At 39.5% G+C, this 20660-nt stretch overlaps 1 protein-coding gene across 1 annotated transcript; it reads left to right on the top strand.

Moving 5' to 3' along the window:
- The first annotated feature begins 4757 nt into the window (after positions 1–4757).
- Positions 4758–12049, top strand: LOC139324658 (vomeronasal type-2 receptor 116-like). The gene is made up of 5 exons (XM_070954391.1): positions 4758–4793; positions 5187–6038; positions 9606–9833; positions 10933–11059; positions 11151–12049. Exons 1-5 carry the CDS (start codon positions 4758–4760, stop codon positions 12047–12049), a joined length of 2142 nt encoding a protein of 713 aa, XP_070810492.1.
- Positions 12050–20660: the final 8611 nt, after the last annotated feature.

Raw genomic sequence — 20660 nt, 5'->3', positions numbered from 1 at the left:
GAAATCTTTTTGTTTGCTTGATATTCTTTATAGTTACATATTGAAAAATGTGGACATTTAACCCAAGATGCAATGTACACTTTTATTGGTATTCCATGTTGTGTGCCCTTGAGATTTGGATATCTCAGAACAAATTGTATAAATAAACCAACAATAGCATAAATGTATTTATTGATATATATTAGTATGGAAGTATATAGAGGGGTTAAGGAGTGAAAAAATTATTACTTCTTTTACAGAAAAATGGGCATTCTTCCTCCTTATTTGATTGGTTACAATTTTGCCATGAACAAATCTTCCACTAAATATATAGATTTTTTGTGAATCATTAAATTGTCTTTACTGGTCTTAACTCATATGCACAATATAGAATATTGTATAGAATAACATAAATGATCATTGGTCTGTTGAGTATATAGAGTTGTTGCAGCACTTGTCTGAAAGGCAGGCTATAATTCTATATGCCACTTGATGAAATCATTCTGGTCTCTGGGTGAGCACTGGATCACATTTGTAGTGTCTTTGGAAGTACTCTTTGTTGTGTTTCACTGATAGAAATGAGATTTAAATAGGTAGAGACTACAATGTCTCCCACTAACCTGTATTGTTTTGCCAGCACTTCCTTTTTTTAAGTGTCCTACTAGGGAAGACTGTGATGAATCTTCTTTAGTGGCACTCAGGAATTGTATGTCTAATCTAATGAAAAGAAGGACTAGTAGAGATATGATACCAGTGTTCCAATATTTAAGAGGCTCCTACAATGATGAGGGGGTTAACCTATTTTCAAAGCACCAAATCGCAAGATAAGAAACAATGGATTGAAACTAACCAAGGAGAGAAGAACCTAGAACTATGGAGAAATTTTCTAACAGAGAGAGCAATCAATGAATGGAATAGATTGCCTTCAGAAGTTGTGGATGCTCTATTACTAGAGGCTTTCAAAAAGAAACTGGCAATCATTTATCTGAAATGGTATAGGATCTCCTGCTCAAGCAGGGGATTGGACTGGAAGATTCTAGAATAGGATAGGATAGGATAGGATAGGATAGGATAGGATAGGATAGGATAGGATAGGATAGGATAGGACAGGACAGGACAGGACAGGACAGGACAGATCTACAGTACCTATAATCAATGCCTATAAATATGCCTACATTATATCTCTATTTTGGTTTACAGATCTCAAGATAATATTTTTGTCTTGTGGCTCATTCCTTCTTGCCTCAGGAGGCCCTCAGATCTTTTGAAGATGTTTGCTTAGGTGACAATGTCACTATCACAATGGCATCATTTTGCTTGTCTCTTCCAAATCCTATGGGTCTCCATGGAAAATGGAGGAACAAAGCAGAAGCATGTTATTTATTGTTCCCATGATATTCCATCTCATAGATGGAAGCCCCAAAGATTTTTGAGATGATTTGATAGTATGTTATACTCTGTATTTCTCTTTGAAAAACATCTCAAGAAGACAGGTCAGTTTGATCTACTTCAAAGATCTTCTTGCAGGCAGAGACATGTGAACACAAAAAGAAGGTACTCATGGAAGATGCTAGCATTCATGTTAATAGTAATCATTATTACTACATTCTCTCATTATTAAGAAAGAATGCTTCCAATTTCAAGGCAGTGTTTGTTTTGTGATAAAAATAACACCAGTTCTTGAGAGGATATATATGTGCCAGTATTTTGCTTTGCATTTTCCAAGATCTTAGATGAATAATAAAAATATTGTACTGAAACACATTCCACAAAATGTATTGTAGTGAAGGATGGCAAGTGCCATAATAAGAAACAAACACCTTGTAATGCATTTTTAATTTTGATTATTTGGTTTTGCAGAATATTTTTTCAGAATTACCAGCATATCCTGGCCTTAGCGTTTACTATAAAACAGATAAATGAAAATCCCCAAATCCTACGCTGGGCTTCCACATTTTTAACAGCCATTTTAGTCCAGGCTGGACTTACTTTGCTTCAATGTTGCTGCCTTTCACTCAGGGAAAATTCATCCCTAACTACAAGTGTGGGGTCCCAAAAACTTAGTAGAGTAGCATAGCATAGCGTAGCGTAGCGTAGCGTAGCGTAGCGTAGAGTAGCATAGCATAGCATAGAATAAAATGGAATGGAATGGAATGGAATAGAATAGAATAGAATAGAATAGAATAGAATAGAATAGAATAGAATAGAATAGAATAGAATAGAATAGAATAGATCTACAGTAGCTATAATCAATACCTATAGATATGCCCATAATTATCTCTATTTTTGTTTAGAGATATTAGGATATTATTTTTGTCTTGTAGCTCATTCTTTTTTGCCTCAGGAGGCCATCAGATGTTTTGAAGATGTTTACATAGGTGACAGTATCACTATTGTTATGGAATTATGGACCCAAATCCTATGGGTCTCCATAGAAAAAGGAGGAGCTGACCCTGAAGGATGTTATTTATTGTTCTCATGATATTCCATCCCATGGATGGAAGCCCCAAAGCTTTGTGAGTTGATTTGACAGTATGTTACACTGTCTATTTCTCTTTGAAAAACATCTCAAGAAGACAGGTCAGTCTGATCTACTTCAAAGATCTTGTTGCAGACAGAGACATGCGTACAGAAAAAGAAGACACCCATGGAAGATGTTAGCATTCATGCAGTTACTGTTAATAGTAATGCCTCAAGTGGTGTGCAAGGATCCTAGCCTTCAGTGTGATTTTCGTGAGCCTCTTCCTATTCATCATACACATCATCAGCTTGGAGAGATTAACATTGCTGGCATTATTTCTGTATTCTTTACATTTTCTAAACCCATTGATTTCAGTCAAAATCCTTCTCAGGGATTTCATGATGGACTTATGTAAGTACAACATTGTTGTGGAGGTTAATAAAATCAATGAACCATGAACTTTTGTCTCTGTGAATTTCTACTTTAACAAAATGAGCCTTTAAATCATTTAACAGTAAATGTTTTTTATTTACATAATAAAAACATAACAATATCTATACAGTTAATAAACAACACTTAGTTACTATGATGAATTGTCCTGTCAGCTATATATCTATATCTATTCTCTCTAAACTATGTTATCTATGATTATTCTTCCTCAGAAGAAATATTATTATAAATCACCAGAACTGCTCTTCTAACAGACTTCCAAAGTGCTCACAGTTGTTTAACGGAAGATCCTAGAAGAGTTAAGATCTAAGACCTAAGACCAAATAGCTAAGATGAGTGAAGATCGAAGAGTAAAGAGTTTCTGACAAGAATCTCCTTTTATACTGCTAACTATGACAGTTAGGGTAGGACCAGGGAGATTCAAACATATTAGTTGCCCTCTGATTGGCTTATGCATCTGTCCATTCCAAAAGCCATTAATAGGCACAGCTATAGAGAAATAAATTTTCTCTAACAAACATCATGTCAAGTTCTGGACATTGCTGTTAAATCACATGATGCTTGAAGTGTTTTCCTTTAGTGACAAAAGCATCAGAAGAAGCATCTTAAACAAGATGCTAGATTTATTTTATGTGAAGTTATAATTTACTTCAGTTTCCATGTAAAGTTAAAAAAAAATCCAAGTCTCTGTTTATATAAAAAACCCACATTTAAATATATATATATATATAAATATAGAGGGATGTGTGACTTAATTTATGAAGACAGCAATAGCTCCACAGTGCTTCACAGCACTCTCTGAGCAGTTTGTATTAGCATATTGCCCAAATCAATTTAGGTCCTCATTTTACTGACTTTGGAAGGATGGAAAGATGAATCAATCTTAAACTGGTCAGAATCAAATTCCTGGCAGTGGGCAGAATTAGCCTACAAAGCTGCATTCCAACCACTGTGCCACCATGGTTCAGATATAACTACAACTAAGATTTTTTGGCGAAAATGATATTTTTCTCATTTGATATTTCTGGTATGTAAATTTAGCAATTTCATCCATAGTTAAAAACTGTGGTTGGATACTTTGCCTTTCTCATGCATTAGGAAATGATGCTTCCAATTTCAAGCCAGGGTTTGTTTTCTATTAAAAATAACTCCAGTTCTTGGGAGGATATATATGTGCCAGTATTTTGCTTTGCATTTTCCAAGATTTTTTTTTTTTTAATTTGATTTATATGCCGCTCTTCTCCGGAGACTCAGGGCGGCTTACAATGCGTTAAGCAATAGCCTTCATACTTTTGTATATTTTATACAAAGTCAGCTTATTGCCCCCACAAACTGGGTCCTCATTTCACCTACCTTAGAAAGGATGAAAGGCTGAGTCAACCTTGAGCCTTGGAGAGATTCGAACCAGCAGAAATTGCAGGCAGCTGTGTTAATAACTGGGTGCGTAGACCACTGTACTATCAAGGCTCTACTATCTTAGATGAATAATAAAAAAATAATAAAAATATTGTACTGAAACACATTCCAAAAAATGTATTGTAGTGAAGGATGGCAAGTGCCATAATAAGAAGAAACACTTTGTAATACATTTTTAATTTTGATTATTTGGTTTTACAGAATATTTTTTCAGAATTACCAGCATATTCTGGCCTTAGCGTTTACTATAAAACAGATAAATGAAAATCCCCAAATCCTACCCAATGTCACGCTAGGCTTCCACATTTTTAACAGCCATTTTAGTCCAGGCTGGACTTACTTTGCCTCAATGTTGCTGCCTTTCACTCAGGGAAAATTCATCCCTAACTACAAGTGTGGGGTCCCAAAAACTTTGGCTGCAGTCATTGGTGGACCTGACATCGCTCTTTACATGGCAACTGTATTGTGCATCTACAAAGTTCCTCAGGTAAGATGTACTGAAGATATACATTATTCTGCCATAAATTTCGTTTTATCTATTTTTTAAAAAAAAGAAAGAACTTTCAGATTCCTAGTTATTATTTTTTGCTTGGTAGGATCACTATAGCAACAAGAATAATTGTAATTCTAAACAGACGGTGAGAATATTTGGCATAGCAAATTGTTCCTCAATTCTAGACATTGAATTAAGGTTGAAATGAGACTACTTCCAGGAAAACATATTTAGTGATAATTTAGGAGCGACACCTTGGTTGATATTTCAAAATAAAAACAACTAGTATTTCATTACATAGACTCAAGGGCAGTCAAAGAAATGAATATTCATGTTTTCAGAGGCTCACATAGACCTTTGGAATTGCATATGTTTATTTTTCTGTAGTTGACCTATGGCTCTGCTCCAGTCATGGATAAAAAAACTCAATCAATTTTCTTCCAACAAATGTTTCCAGATGAATCCCACCAACGCAAGGGCCTCTTGCAGCTACTGTTGTCTTTTAGATGGATCTGGATTGGAATTCTTGTTGTAAAAGATGAGAAAGGAGAGAAATTTGTCCAGGAGATGATTCCCACATTTTCTGAGCATGGCATCTGCACAGAATTCATAGCAGAGTTACCAAATGTAGCTTTTTACAGTGATTTTACTGATACCATAGATGAAGGATTACATATATACCATGTTCTCATGAACAGCACAGCCAATGTGATAATATTATATGGTGAAATTCAGTCCATATCAGTTCTGAGAACTTTCCTCCAGTTTTCAGAAGTGGAGGATATACCAAGGAAGAATAAGATTTGGCTTATAACTGCTCAGACAGATTACACTTCAATGTCTGTTCATAAATCTTGGAATATTCATTTCCTACATGGTGCTTTATCCTTTGCAGTTCACACAAAGACAGTCCCAAAATTCCAGGAATTTCTTCAGAACTTAAGTCCAAACAACAACCAACACGATCATTTTCGGAAAGATTTTTGGGAACAGGCATTTGATTGTTTCTTTGCAAACTCAAAAATGGAGAACTTTGAGAAGAAATGTACTGGACAGGAGAGGCTTGAGACCCTTCCCACATCTGTGTTTGAAACATGCATGAGTGGACAGAGTTACAATATTTACAATGCAGTCCATGTTGTGGCACATGCTTTGCAATCTTTGTATTTATCCAAATCCAGGAAAAAAACAATAGTGAAAGAAGGAAGAAAACAGCTTCGCAATCAAGTGTGGTGGGAGGTAGGTTTGTAATTAGAGTAGTGCAGAAACCCCAATATCAGTACTTGCAACATCTGTCAGTAAACTTCAGCAAATAATATTCTTTAGAGGTATTGACACTAAATCTGAAAGCTGTACAATTCAATTGGAAAATAACTGAAACCTTTATGGGGAAATATAACAATAAACATATTCGATAAACATATAAAATACATTGGTTGTATAAGTGTACACATCTTCTTGTAAGTGGGGATAATTAATTCATAATTAATCACATTCAAACTGATGGAAACTACTAGTCAGTACACACCTGCATCAATTCAAATGTCTCTAATATAGCTTGTGTAAAGTGCAGCTGTTCTAGTAGGAGTTTTCTGACACTTACTCAGTTGCCTCTTACAGGAAAACCTATGGTCTATAACTGTGATGGCGAACCTATGGCATGCGTGCCACAGGTGCCACATGTAGCTGTATCAGTGGGCATTCCAGATCAGTTCTGGCACACATATGTGTGCCGGCCAGCTGATTTTCGGGATTTCTGGGCCCAGCAGAAGTAAGGAAACAGGCTGTTTCCTGCCTCTGGAGGGCCTGCGGTGGGGTGGGGTGGGGTGGGGAAGGTCCGTTTTTCTTTCTCACTTGGCTCCAGATCCTCTCTATGCATCTGGGGAGGGCGAAAACAGCTTTCCCCACTCCTCGAAGGCCCTCCGGTGCCTGAAACGGCCCATTTCCCAACTCCCGTTTGGACAGGAAGTGACATTTTTTTCTGTTCCCAGCCTCCAGACACTCCTAGAGAGGCCCTCCCCAGATGCATAGAGAGGATCTCGAGCCAGGTGAGAAACTGGGCCATTCCGTGCCAGGAGGGGGGGAGAGGTGGTTTACATGTGCAGGGTGGGGTGCATAGAATTATGGGTGTGGGCATGCATCCACACAAACCTTCCCCCCCCCCCCGGCACACGATGGCAAAAAGGTTAGCCATCACTGGTCTATAAAGAGCGTAAAAAAAAACATCAAAGAGATCTCATTGTAGGAAGGTATCAGTCAGAAGAATGGATTACAAAATAATTTCTGACATACTGGATATATCATAGAACACAGTGAAGGCAGTCATCAACAAGTGGAGAAAATATGGTACAACAGTTGCATTACCAAGAATTAGATGTCCCTCCAAAATTAATGAAAACCATTAGAAAATAGGTCCAAGAGGATGCCAAGAGGCTTATAACAGCATTATAGGAACTGCAGGAATTTCTGGCAAATACTGATTGCGTCCTATATGTGACAACAATCTCCTATATTCTTCATATGTCTGGGTTGTGGGTTAGGGTGGCAAGATGGAAGGTTTTTCTTAGAAAGAAAAAACATCCAAGCCTGGCTACATTTTGCTTAAACTTACATTAGGTCTGACAAAAGCAATGTGGGAAAATGTATTATGCTCTGATAAAACCAATGTTGAAATTTTGGCAATAAAATTCCAAACAGAACAACTTCCAACTTCCTTCTAGTTTTCCCATTGACTTCACTTGTGGAAAGCCAGCAAGGAAGGTTGCAAATTACAAGCATTTAAACCTAGGAGGACGCAATAGTCACAAATGCAGGCCAGTTGCCAAGATCCAGGATTGTGATCATATGACCACTAGGGTGCTGTGATAGTGAGAATTTCAAGAAAGTCATACGTGTCACTCATTCTGCAACATTTCAATTTCAAAGGGTTGCTGAACAAGCAGTCATTACACAAACATCACTTGTATTTAGGTGTTGTTCTGCTGCCTCATTTATACAGACCCCAAATGTTGCCTAAGGAATCAATAACATTTAGATCAGGACTAATTTTATAGTACCAGAATCCTACAAGTCTGAGTGTGCTTAGCCCTCCCTCATATTCTTTTGGTTTGATGTGGGTGTGACTGAAATGTTTTCTCTTATATTTGTTAGTCCAGACTCCAGATCTTATTTGACTGTTGCCTTGTTAGTGGCTCGCTCTATCCAGTCCTTCAAGACTATTCCTCTAGAGATGGAGGGAGGTTGATTTCCTTCCTTGGTTAGCTGGCCAGAAATTGGGATATCAGACATCGTAACTGTGTTTCTCATGATTGAATGCATATGACTCCTTTAAGTGAAATTATACTGAGCCCATCTAGATCAACATAACTCAATTTCCTGCATGATCATTTCTCTCTCTCTTTTCAATATAAGATTACATATTTAAAAATGGAAGACATTTTTAAGAACAAGATTAAAAAATACCCTTACTGGAAAAGTATGTCTTACTGTACGTATGTGTGCGTATGTGTAGTGTGTATACATACTGTTCTGACCTAGGCTTCCTGATATAGTAAAAAGCACACTATTAGTCCCAAAAACCTTTTTTTTAATTTTAACTGCTGTGAATTCCTTTCATTCACAGCACGTGCTGAATCATCAAGAGTTTATAAATAGTCCAACAGCTGTCTGCCATAGTCCTTTGGATAAGGCTAGTAAACACCCACCTTTATCTTCTTTGACACGCTGCCAAAGATCTAATTGGCAATTATCTTGGCAAGGCCACATAGAAACACAGAGTCAAAAACAGAGCTTCAAAGTATAAACTGACACCATCCACAATGTTGCTTCCTGCAAAGGCCCACATGCCTTTGCTCTTCCTTTAGGTCTTATGAGAGGGGCCAATCATCTCCAAGCCTTACTCCCGAGTCGTCCCTTTTGTTTTAACTGTTCTTGCCTTCTAGCAGCTCTGCGCATGCACACACTAGGAACAGACTCCCCCCATTCCTCTGCCTCTCTGATGTCTGACTCTGGAGGTTCTGGAGTCCTCACATAACTCCCAGATGGCCGTGGCTCCATCTCTGCCTCTGACACAGAGCTCTCGTCCAAGCCTTCCCCAGACTCCAGGACTGGCCCATGTTCCTCCCCAGCCTCCTCACTGTCCAACTCTGCCACCAGCTCTGCAGACTGCTGGCGGACCACAACACATACATATATACTTGCATAAATACACACACATATACATACTTACATACATACATACATACATACATACATACATACATACATACACATATAACTTTTCAGCTACATTTTCTTTTATCTTATTACTTATCTTGCTTCTAGTCTGTTGGATTGTAACTGCAATAATTCAAATCAAACTTTATCATGACTAGAGCAAGTACATGACTCTTTAGAAGTAAGAATAGGATTAAACTTTATAGCCTTATGCATCATTGTATTTCTTATATATTTGTCAGAATTCACCTAGTAGTTTTAACAATTAATCTACAAAGTGTTGGTTCCCCCCCTTTTTTATATATATTGAGATTCTGTGCTAATTTTATTTCAGTAATCTGATATTTTACCTCTACTTCTATTTTGGAATAAATGTTATGTTATTTGATTGGTATTGGCCTACAACCCCCCCCAAAAAAGTTTATATATATATATATATATATATATATATATATATATATATATATATATATATATATATATATATATATATATATTTCTTTAAAGAGGCATCCATATATATGTTTTGAACATATGAATTAATTTCCGTCCCTTTATCCTGTTCTCTTTTTCTGTGTTGCTGTATTTCAGGTTCATTCCTTTCTGAAAAGCATCATATTCAACAACAGTGTTGGTGAAAAGATCTCCTTTGATAAAAATGGAGAATTCATTGGTGGATATGATATTATCAACTGGATCACATTTCCAAACCAGTCTTTTCTTAGGGTCAAAGTTGGAATGGTAGATCCCACAGCTCCAGTGGATGAGTTCTTCAATATTTCTGTAGATTCCATCACGTGGCCAGTAGGCTTTAATCAGGTTAGCTGTTTCAATCTAGATTTGTCCGTCTTCATTTATATACTATAAAAATATGATTACTAATGAAAATTATCATCTCTGAATAATGTTTGTACTAACTAGAAATGTCCTGGAGAAGGAAAACATTATCTGTAAGAATGTTTACTTTTCTAATAGTTGGTATAAAACATTGTACCCTTTATTTTGGCCCTGTTAGCTATGGACCATGTTTTCATGGTTTAGAAGTAAGAGCTAAAGTCCAGTGTACTATATTACACCAGTCTGCTGACTTCTTTAACTAACCAGAGCAGAAATTGTCTTTGGAGAGTGAGGTTGATAGTTATGAAAGGCCATAGATGCCAATAATGATAGATATTTAATGCATTATTATTTCAGACTGAGTCCATGTCAAAATGATGAAAGTCCCAAAGCATCATCTCTGAATAGACTAACTGCAAATGTCGTCAGGAAGAAAATAAAATAAATCTGCAATTGGTATAGAATATTTATGTTACACCTCTGTTAATTATGGACAATGTTTTTCATGATTTTTGAAGTAAAAGCTGCAAGCCAGTATACTAGATTTCATCAGTCTGGAGATTTCAAAATTCAGAGGCTGAGAAAACCATCGTTAACTAACCAGCACAGAAATTGTCTTTGGATAATAGGGATAATTGTTATGAAAGGCCATAGACTCCAATAAAGATGGATATTTAATGAATTATTATTTGAGATCAATTACTGTGTATCTCAAAATGATGTCATCACATTACTTCTGCTTATTAAGTACTTCTTCTCCCCTCTGTATCTCAAAATATTCCGCCAGTGTACCAGATTTCATCAGTCTGGAGATTTCAAAATTAACCAGCACAGAAATTGGCTTCGGATAATAGGGATGATAGTAATGAAGGGCCATACACGCCAATAAAGATGGATATTTAATGAATTATTTGTCAACTTGTAAAGACAATTTCAAGCCAATTCCATATCGAAATGATGTCAATGCACTACTTCTGCTTATTAATCCCTTTTTGTTCTGTTGATTCCACAGTAACAGTATTTCTCCAAGCACTTCCTTTCCTCTCTGTATCTTAAAATATTCTTCTTCATTCATTGATAGGCATTACCTCTATCTTTGTGTAATGATCCTTGTGAGACAGGATACAGCAAGGCGAAGAAAGAAGGAGAGTCATTTTGCTGCTATGATTGCCGTCTGTGTCCAGAGGGGAAAATATCAAAGGAGAAGGGTAGGAAATTTCCAAATTTAATGGGACTAAGCAACAAGGATACAACACTATCTAGAATCAACTATATCAGTTCCACTCTCTTCTTTTTCAGACAAGGATGACTGCTCTCCATGTCCAGAAGATCAATATCCAAATCCTGACAAAAATATGTGCATTCCAAAGCGGATCACTTTTTTGTCCTACGAAGAACCCTTAGGGATCAGTCTGACTGTTCTTTCTCTTTGCTTTTCTTTGTTGACAATTTTGGTAATAATAATCTTCATGAAACATAAAGACACTGCCATTGTCAAAGCCAACAACAGAAATCTCACCTACACTCTTTTAGTTTCTCTCCTCTTCTCTTTCCTTTGTGTGTTTCTATTTGTTGGGAGACCTGATAAGATTGTGTGTCTCCTTCGACAACCAGCTTTTGGACTGATCTTTTCTGTAGCAGTTTCTTGTGTCCTGGCCAAAACTTTTGTTGTGGTTCTAGCATTCATGGCCACCAAGCCTGGTTCCAATTTGAGGAAATGGGTTGGGGGGAGAATGATCAGTTTCATTCTTCTCTCCTGCTCCCTTGTTCAAATATGTTTTTGTGCTGCATGGTTGATAACATCTCCACCATATCCAGATTTTGATACGAAGTCAATGTCTGAAGAAGTGATCATGGAGTGCAATGAAGAGTCGGTCATGTTCTACTGTGTTTTGGGCTTTATGGGTTTTCTTGCTCTGGTTAGCTTCTCTGCTGCTTTTCTAGCTAGGAAGTTACCTGACAGCTTCAATGAAGCCAAATTCATCACCTTCAGCATGTTGGTCTTCTGCAGTGTTTGGCTGTGCTTTATTCCAACCTATCTAAGCACAAGGGGAAAATATATGCTGGCTGTGGAGATCTTTTCCATGATCTCCTCCAGTGCTGGATTATTGGTGTGCATCTTTTTCCCCAAGTGTTTTATCATTGTGATGAGACCTGAACTGAACAATAAACATCAGCTCATGAAAAGAAAGTTTTAAGGATCATATTCTTTATTTCTCCATGTTGCAGATCTTCCCCACTTGCATATTTAAGCCAGTAAACAATCTGTAGTTAGATTGGCCTTCTACGTTGCAGTTTCTATCCTGCCCCTGAGATTTGGGTAACTCATAACTTTTTTTCCTTCTGAAAGGCAATTTAAAATTGGGGATCATAAAACAAATAAATAATAGCACAAATTAATTTATTGAGATATCTCAGTATGTGACAGACATCTCTGACTAAATATATAGATTAAACGTGAATTTAAATATGTTTTTACTGGTCATCTTAATTCCTATGCATGCTAAAGGTAAAGGTTTCCCTATTCAGTTGTGTCTGACTCTTGGGCATGGTGATAATCTATGTTTCTTGGTTGAGGGAGCCAGCATTCTCCGAAGACATTTTCTGTGGTCATGTGACCAGCATTGCTAAATGCCAAAGGCACACAGAACACTATAATCTTCCAATGTGGTACCTATTTATCAACTTGCATTTGCATCTCTTTGAACTCTTGGGTGGGCATGAGCTGGGACAAGAACCGGAGCTCACAAATGTAACACTTGGGTCTCAAATCTGGATTGTCAGCTTTCCAAAATCACCCTACAAACCCTGAAGGAATGGATCAATTCTTTTATAATGCCAAAAAGGACAACAAAACCAATCCAGTGCCAAACCAGCCAATAACTGTCCTAGCAGCTGACTATGCATAATTATCTACTGGAGCAACTTGGGTTAAAAGCCAGGTTTTTTATTTATTTATTTATTTTTATTTTATTGAATTTGTATACTGCCCTACTCCTGAAGGACTCAGGGCGGTGAACATCCATAGAATAAAACATATAAATACAAAATTTAAAATAGATTAAAACGAATTAAATAATTTGGCTGAACAAATTTAAAACCCCGATAATTTAAAACCAGATTTAAAATTTCCATTTAAAAGGGGAAAGACTTAGGTCAGGCCGGCTTGATGAAATAGAAAAGTCTTGAGCGCGCGACGGAAGGTACGCAGATCTGGGATCCTCCGTATCTCAGTTGGAGCCTCTGGGTGCACCTCAAGGGGAGCCCCATGTAGAGAGCATTACAATAGTCCAGACGGGAGGTGACGAGGGCATGAGTGACCATGCGTAAGGAGTCCCAATCTAGAAAGGGACGCAACTGGCGAATCAGGCAAACCTGATGAAAAATCCTCCTGGTCACGGCCGTCAAGCGCTCTTCTAAAGACAGCCGTGAATCCAGGAGGACACCCAAGTTGCGAGCCCTTTCCGTGGGGGCCAATGATTTGCCCCCAATAGTCAGCGATGGCACCAGCTGACTATATCGGGACATCGGAAACCATAGCCACTCGGTCTTGGATGGGTTGAGCCTGAGCCTGTTTCTCCCCCTCCAGATCCGTACGGCCTTCAGGCACTGGGACATTACTTCAAGGGCATCGTTGGGGTGGTCTGGGGTGGAGATGTACAGCTGGGTGTCATCAGCGTACTGATGGTACTCCACCCCGAAACCACAGATGATCTCGCCCAGCGGCTTTACATAAATGTTGAACAAAAGGGGCGAGAGGACCGATTCTTGTGGCACCTCACATATAAGGGGCCTCGGGGTCGACCTCTGCCCCCCCCGTCAACACAGACTGTGACCGGTTGGAGAGAAAGGAGGAGAACCACCGTAGTACAGTGCCTCCCACCCTCAACTCTTCCAACCGGTGCAGCATGATACCATGGTCGATGATATCAAAAGCCGCTGAGAGATCTAACAGGACCAGGACAGAGGAACACCCCCTGTCCCGAGCCCTCCAGAGATCATCCACCAACACGACCAATGCTGTTTCCGTGCTGTACCCAGGCCTGAAGCCCGACTGGAACGGATCTAGATACGTCGTTTCATCCAGGTACTGGGAGAGCTGTCGTGCAACCATACTCTCGACAACCTTCACCACAAAGCAAAGGTTGGAGACTGGACGATAGTTAGCCAATACTGCCGGGTCCAGGGAAGGCTTCTTGAGGAGAGGTCTCACCACTGCCCCTTTCAAGGCGGCGGGAAAGACACCCTCGCCCAATGAAGCATTTATAATCTCCTGGAGCCAGCCTCGCGTCACCTCCCGGGAAGCCAGCACTAACCAGGAGGGGCACGGGTCCAACAAACATGTGGTCGCATTCAGTCTACCCAGAATCCTGTCCACGTCCTCAGGGGTCACAGGATCAAACTCATCCCAGATAACATTCTCAGGACCTGCCTCCGTCATCCCCGCTGGATCTACCCAGTCGGAGTCCAGATCTTCCCAAATCTTAGTGATATTGTCATGCAGATACTGAACAAAATCCTCAGCTCTTCCCTCCAAGGGGTCCTCCCACGCTTCCTGGTGGAGCACGGAGCGGGTCACCCTAAACAGGGCGGCCAGGCGATTATATGATGACGCAATAAGATCAGCAAAATGAGTACATTTTGCTGCTTTTATCGCCACTAGGTAATTCTTAATATGATATCTTACCAGTGTCCGGTCAGATTCAGCACGACTGGCCCTCCAACTACTATTTTTCTATTGTGAATTAGTGAATCACACTGAACCAACTCTCTGCAAAGTATATGAACCCTACTGAAGGTATTCTTTGTAGTGTTTTCATAAATCTGAAAGTGGTATTTGATTGAAAGATTGTGGCAGAACCTGCTTCCTTCATTGGCTAGTGGTTTGTGCAACAATATCTAGTTCTCTAGTTACGATCAGTTATTTTGGTGAAAGTTCAAAGATACAATGAACATCTCTAGAGCTACCTATGATTCGGATTTACTCCCTATGGTCACATGATCACATTTTGAATGCTCAGTAACCAGCCCACATTAATGTTATTTATTATTGTTTTGCTGGGAACTTCTAATTTTGAACAAAAATTATTCATGGCAAATGATAGATTTGCTTAATGATCACCACTTTTACGTTATGTCTATAAAGAAAGATTGAGCCCAGTGACCCGCTTAATGACTGTCATGATATATTGACCATAATTCTGATCTCAATTATGTTCATTAATTAAGGACTTCCTGTACTTAGAATGTTATATAAAGGGACTACAACGTAGGTTAAAGGGTTGATTAGCAGAGAAGTGACTCACCCTATTCCAAAGAGTCCCTTGGGAGTTGGGCAGCATAGAAATGCGACAAAATAAATAAATAAATAAACAAATAAATAATAAACTGCTAAGAGAATTAAACAAAACTCTATTTTGACTTATTTTCTATGAAGATGTTCAATCATCCAAGTCAAGGTGGTGTTAAAGGTACTTTTTCAAAAAACAATGAAGTTCCTTATTTTTATTTTTTTTAAAAAATCCTTCTTATCCAATAAGCTTCTTCAGTTCCATATTGTGACTCCTATATTCTTTAATTTTCAAATTAACACTATGCTTTGAGCCCTTACCAAAGCTGATTTTTTCCCCCTCTGTTCTGTGGCTGGTAAACCAAACTTCATTCTCTTATGTTATATGATGTTCTCTTATGTTACTTCATTCTCTTATCTTACCACATTGTCATTTGTCTGTTTCCCAAAGCAGTCTTCACAAATTAGCATCTGACTGCATCCCATGCCAACCTTATATGACAACAAAGTATTGCAATAAGCATCCCTATTTCTGGAAGAATACATGAAAATAGAGGTAATCTTTGAGCTACAAGAGGACATTTAATGAATGTTTGAAATTGCGACAGAAACCCCCCACACACACACACAAAAGCTACATATGACCCCTTTTCAAAATTATGATGACTGAAGAGAGCCTTGCAACCCAACCTCAGGTTCGCTACCATGCTCTTCTGCCTGTCTCCCCCCATCCTACTCCTGCAATACTTGGGTCTGCTCCCCATATGCCCATCATGCCCATACGTACTTTCAGAAGCTCTATGGACCAGTGATGGGATTCAAAAATTTTTACTACCGGTTCTGTGGGTGTAGCTTGCTGGGCATAGCATGGTTTGGTGGGTGTGGCAGGGGAAGGATACTGCAAAATCTCCATTCCCGCCCCACTCCAGGGGAAGGATACTGCAAAATCCCCTTTCCTCCCCATCAGCTGGGACTCGGGAGGCAAAGAATAGATGGGGGTGGGGCCAGTCAGAGGTGGTATTTACTGGTTCTCTGAACTACTCAATATTTTATTGTTCATGATAGGGAAGGGAATTAGGGAGATATTCCCAGAAATAAAGGAAGAATGTAGTGGTGTAGTGGAGCAGTAGTGGGTTGCACCTGGTTTGGACTGGTTTGCAAGAACCAGTAGTAAAACCGGTGGGAGGCTCTGCCCACCGAATCCGACATCATAAGGAAGCTTCTGTGCATGTGCGTGCGGCCCCTTTGCGGTAGTAAAGTTAAGTAGAACCCAGCCCTGAACTAGATTGATTGTAACAAAGAAGAAGCATAAAGCATAAAGTGATGTTATTTAAAAAATAAAATTGAACAGGGTAAAAAATGATGGAAAGAAAATAATATGGCAGAAGTTGAAATAAGAAGAGATGGAGAAAAATGATAAACTTGTGATAAAGGATGTATAAAAGAGATAAATTGAAAAAATGGGAAGATAAAGATATATTATAAGGCAGTGGTGAAATCTAAAATTTGTTACTACCGGTTCTATGGGCGTGGCCATTTTTTAAAAACACTTTTAAAATCATTTTTTCTACAACCTCTTCAGCGAAGAGGTTGTAAAAAAAATGCTTTCAAAAGGCTCTGACGATCCCAGCTGAGTTGCCTGATCAGCAGAGGCTCTTTTTCTTTTAAAAGCCTCTGCCGATCAGGCAACTCAGCTGGGATTGTCAGAGGCTTTTAAAAGCATTTTTTTACAACCTCTTCAGCCGAAGAGGTTGTAGAAAAATGTTTCTAAAAGAAAAAAAGTCTCTGCCGATCAGGCAACCTCTGAAGAGGTTGTAGAAAAAGTGTTTTTAAAAGCCTTTGACGATCCCAGCTGAGCCGCATGATCATCAGAGGCTTTTTGTTTTTCTATTTTTAAAAGCATTTTTTCAACCGAAGAGGTTGTAGAAAAAATGCTTTTAAAACTAATTAAAAAATAGCCTCTGATGATCACACGGCTCAGCTGTGCATGGGGAGGGGGGCAGGGATTTTTGCTACTGGTTCTCCGAACCACCCGCCTCCATCGCTACTGGATCGGGCGATCCTGTACGAACCGGGAGCATTTCACCCGTTATAAGGATGATTTTGATTATATACAAGATGTATAAAATGTGACCTGGTCAGCACTCTGTTCATAAAGTATGTATGATGAAAAGAAAATAATTCAATAAAACTTGTTCCAAAAAAAAAAAAAATTCTGCTATCGGTTCTCCAGAAGTGGTGGGTTGCTCCCGGTTCAGCCCGGTTCAGCCGAGCCAGTAGTGGTGACAATGTGATGTCACCAAACCAGTTCTCTTTGACTGGGAGCTCGGCCCACCCCACCCCCCACTTTATTCCTATCTTTATTTCTTGTTTTTTACCCCAGCTGATAGGCGCAGCAGAGTGGATTGCTGCACCTCAGCTGGGCAGAAACCTAATGCCCTTGCATGGAGTGCAAGTTCGGTGTGCGTGCTAGCGAAGCGAGCATGCACGTGGTGATCATGCGCAAAGCGTGTGCGCGAAAAGACCCAACACTGGTCAGAACCTGCTGAATATCACCTCTTATGGACCTCATATGGTTGTGGAAGAAGGCCAGGCCATTTCTTCCCAGCAATCCAAATGCAGCTTCCATTTTGTCCCGTCCAGAGAAATTGCTTCATTTTGCTGCTTTAGAGAGGTCTGCATAGTGCCGCAGAAGCTTCTGAGCACTGCCAAAAGCTTTTGAACGCTAGTGTAAGTTTCTGAAAGCTTGTATAAGTACATGATCAATTTATTGTCATACTCTGGACATTGCAGTTAAATCACAGGATGATTGAAATGTTTTCCTCTACTGACAAAAACCTCCAGAAAGAAACATCTTAAAGAGGATGCCTAGGTGTATTTTACATGGTTATATTTTACCTTAGTTTGCATGCAAAGTGAAAAAGAGAACACATCAGGAGTGAAATCCAGCAGGTTCTAACAGCTTCTGGAGAACCGGTAGTGGAAATTTTGAGTAGTTCGGAGAACCAGCAAATACCACCTCTGGCTGGCCCCAGAGTGGGATGGGAATGGAGATTTAGCAGTATCCTTCCCCTGGAGTGGGGTGGGAATGGAGATTTAGCAATATCCTTCCCCTGCCATGCCCACAAAGCAATGCCCACAGAACCAGCAGGGAAAAAATTTAGATTTCACCCCTGAGACACATGTCCCTTTATAATGAATCACTTCTAAACATCTATAAATATAGAGGAATGTATGTCTTACCAGACCTTGGTAAGACAGGAAAAGGAAGCAGTTTGTCTGCAGGCTGTGCACTGGCAATCCTAATGTGGCTGTAATATTGTCCTGGCCATTTATGGGTGTCACAAAATGGCGGCCACCAGACTGTGGAAACCGTGTGACGGCAGGAGAACAAAGTAATTTATCGCTGGGCTGTGCAGCAGTGACCTGAATAAGGCCGCCATTTTGTCCCCACCCACAAACAGGCAGGAGACAAAATGGTGGCTGCCAGACAAGCTGCTTCATTCAGCTGCCTTAGAGAGTTTTCCACTGTATTACAGAAACTTCTGTAACAAACTTTGCAGAGTTTGTTCAGAGGCTGTGTGGCATTGATCTTGGATGGCTAGTTTCAGAACCATGCCATGCAGCTCTGCAAAGAAAAAGTCATTCCAGAACTCTGGAAGGCCTCAGAGCTGTTCAAAATAGGAAGATATGTTTGACCTGGTGGGGTATAGGAATCAGGCCTAATAAGGCCTGGGAGGACACAATGGGATTGGGAAAAGGCCTATTAAGACCCAAGACGTGGGGAGTATGGGACATCTTGGGGATGAGGGAAGCCATGGGAAGGCTGGGGCAGGCAGGTCTGGGCCTGTAATAGACATCCAACAGCCTCCCCACCGCCTAGGCACACACACACACACCCGGTTCCATTTAACGTACAAGTTTGTTTACATTTTATTGGGGAGAGCAGGAATGGGGGGGGGCGGTCATTAGGTGACATGTTTCACCTAACGACTGCTGCAACATGTGACTGTAATGGGCAGGTTTCATTAGGATCGTATCTTGAGGACTACCTGTAATTGGAATGGAACGGAGAGAATAGATAGAAATATATTTTAGTGTAATGTAGTGTTTCATTCTTCTATCCTGCTCCCTTGTTCAAATATCTTTTTGTGCTGTATGGCTGATAACGTTCCCACCGTATCCAGATTTTGATATGAAGTCAATGTCTGAAGAAGTCATCATGGAATGCAATGAGGAATCCATCATGTTCTACTGTCTTTTTGGGCTTTATGGGTTTTCTTGCTCTGCTTAGCTTCTCTGCTGCTTTTCTAGCTAGGAAGTTACCTGACAGCTTCAATGAAGCCAAATTCATCACTTTTAGCATGTTGGTCTTCTGCAGTGTTTGGCTGTGCTTTATTCCAACCTATCTAAGCACAAGGGGAAAATATATGCTGGCTGTGGAGATCTTCTCCATGATCTCCTCCAATGCTGGATTATTGGTGTGCATCTTTTCCCCCAAGTGTTTTATCATTGTGATGAGACCTGAACTGAACAATAAACATCAGCTCATAAAAAGGACATTTTGACAACTCTTTCCATTTGTTTCATATCCTTTATATGTAGATTTTGGAGAAGTTTTCCGCCTGCACAATTAAGTTAGAGAACAATGTGCAGTTATATTTGACTTGCTATGTTGCAATATTTACCCTGTCCCTTATATTTGGATAGGGCAGAACTGTTTTTCCTTCTGGAAGTCAATTACACATGGGTACCTTAACATACATATATTTAAAATAAATAAATAATAGTACAAATTACTTTATTGACATCTTTCAGTATGTGATGGTGAGCCCTGACTACTTATATAGGTTTAATGTGAACTATAAATTTGTCTGTGTCTTAATTCAATGCACACTAGAATGTGTAAAAAGAAATGAGATTAAATACAAATAAGGCTTTTGTTTAAATAGGGAAGGGACAGTGGTGGGATTCAAATAATTTTACAACTGGTTCTCTGCCCTAATTATTTCTTCCAACAACCATTTCACCAAACTGCTCAGAAAGTTAACAACTGGTTCTCCCGAAGTGGTGCGAACTGGCTGAATCACACCACTGGGAAGGTGTCAACTCGCAAATCATCCCTGGCCTGCTCTTGAGTTGCCATAGGCCAGGGGGATGGGAAACCTGCAAAATGGCACAGCAGCCAAAGACAGATGCACATTCTATGCTTATCTCTCCTAAGGCTGTATCCCAGGGTTACCTGTAGCAGCTGGAGTGGAGTGACCTCTACAACCCACAAAATTGCTCCGTTGGTGAATGTGATTGATGACACACCCTGGGGAGGGGGGAAACAGGGTCATAATTGGAACGTAAATTATGTAGGGTCAGAGCTGGCTTTACCTGGGAACATGCTGACATGAAGCTCCTAATAAATAACTGAATTTCTTTTGAAGCTTGTCTCAGATCGCTCAGCAAAACCTGGGCACTTCACAAACCACGCTGCAAAGGATTGGCTTCAAACAGGATTCAGGTGTATT

Source organism: Pituophis catenifer, unplaced genomic scaffold (genome assembly GCF_029215685.1).
Source record: "Pituophis catenifer annectens isolate HBS135680 unplaced genomic scaffold, rPitCat1.0.hap2 SCAF_15, whole genome shotgun sequence".
Taxonomy (NCBI): Eukaryota; Metazoa; Chordata; class Lepidosauria; order Squamata; family Colubridae; genus Pituophis; species Pituophis catenifer.
The sequence above is the reverse complement of the archived record's forward strand: the minus strand, read 5'-3'. Positions and strand labels throughout refer to the sequence as shown.

Coding starts and splice junctions, on each gene's coding strand:
- LOC139324658 (XM_070954391.1), top strand. CDS start 4,758: ATGGCAACTGTATTGTGCATCTACAAAGTTCCTCAG. Junction 6,039..9,605: donor GCAATCAAGTGTGGTGGGAG/GTAGGTTTGTAA, acceptor GCTGTATTTCAG/GTTCATTCCTTTCTGAAAAG. Junction 11,060..11,150: donor GAAAATATCAAAGGAGAAGG/GTAGGAAATTTC, acceptor CTTCTTTTTCAG/ACAAGGATGACTGCTCTCCA.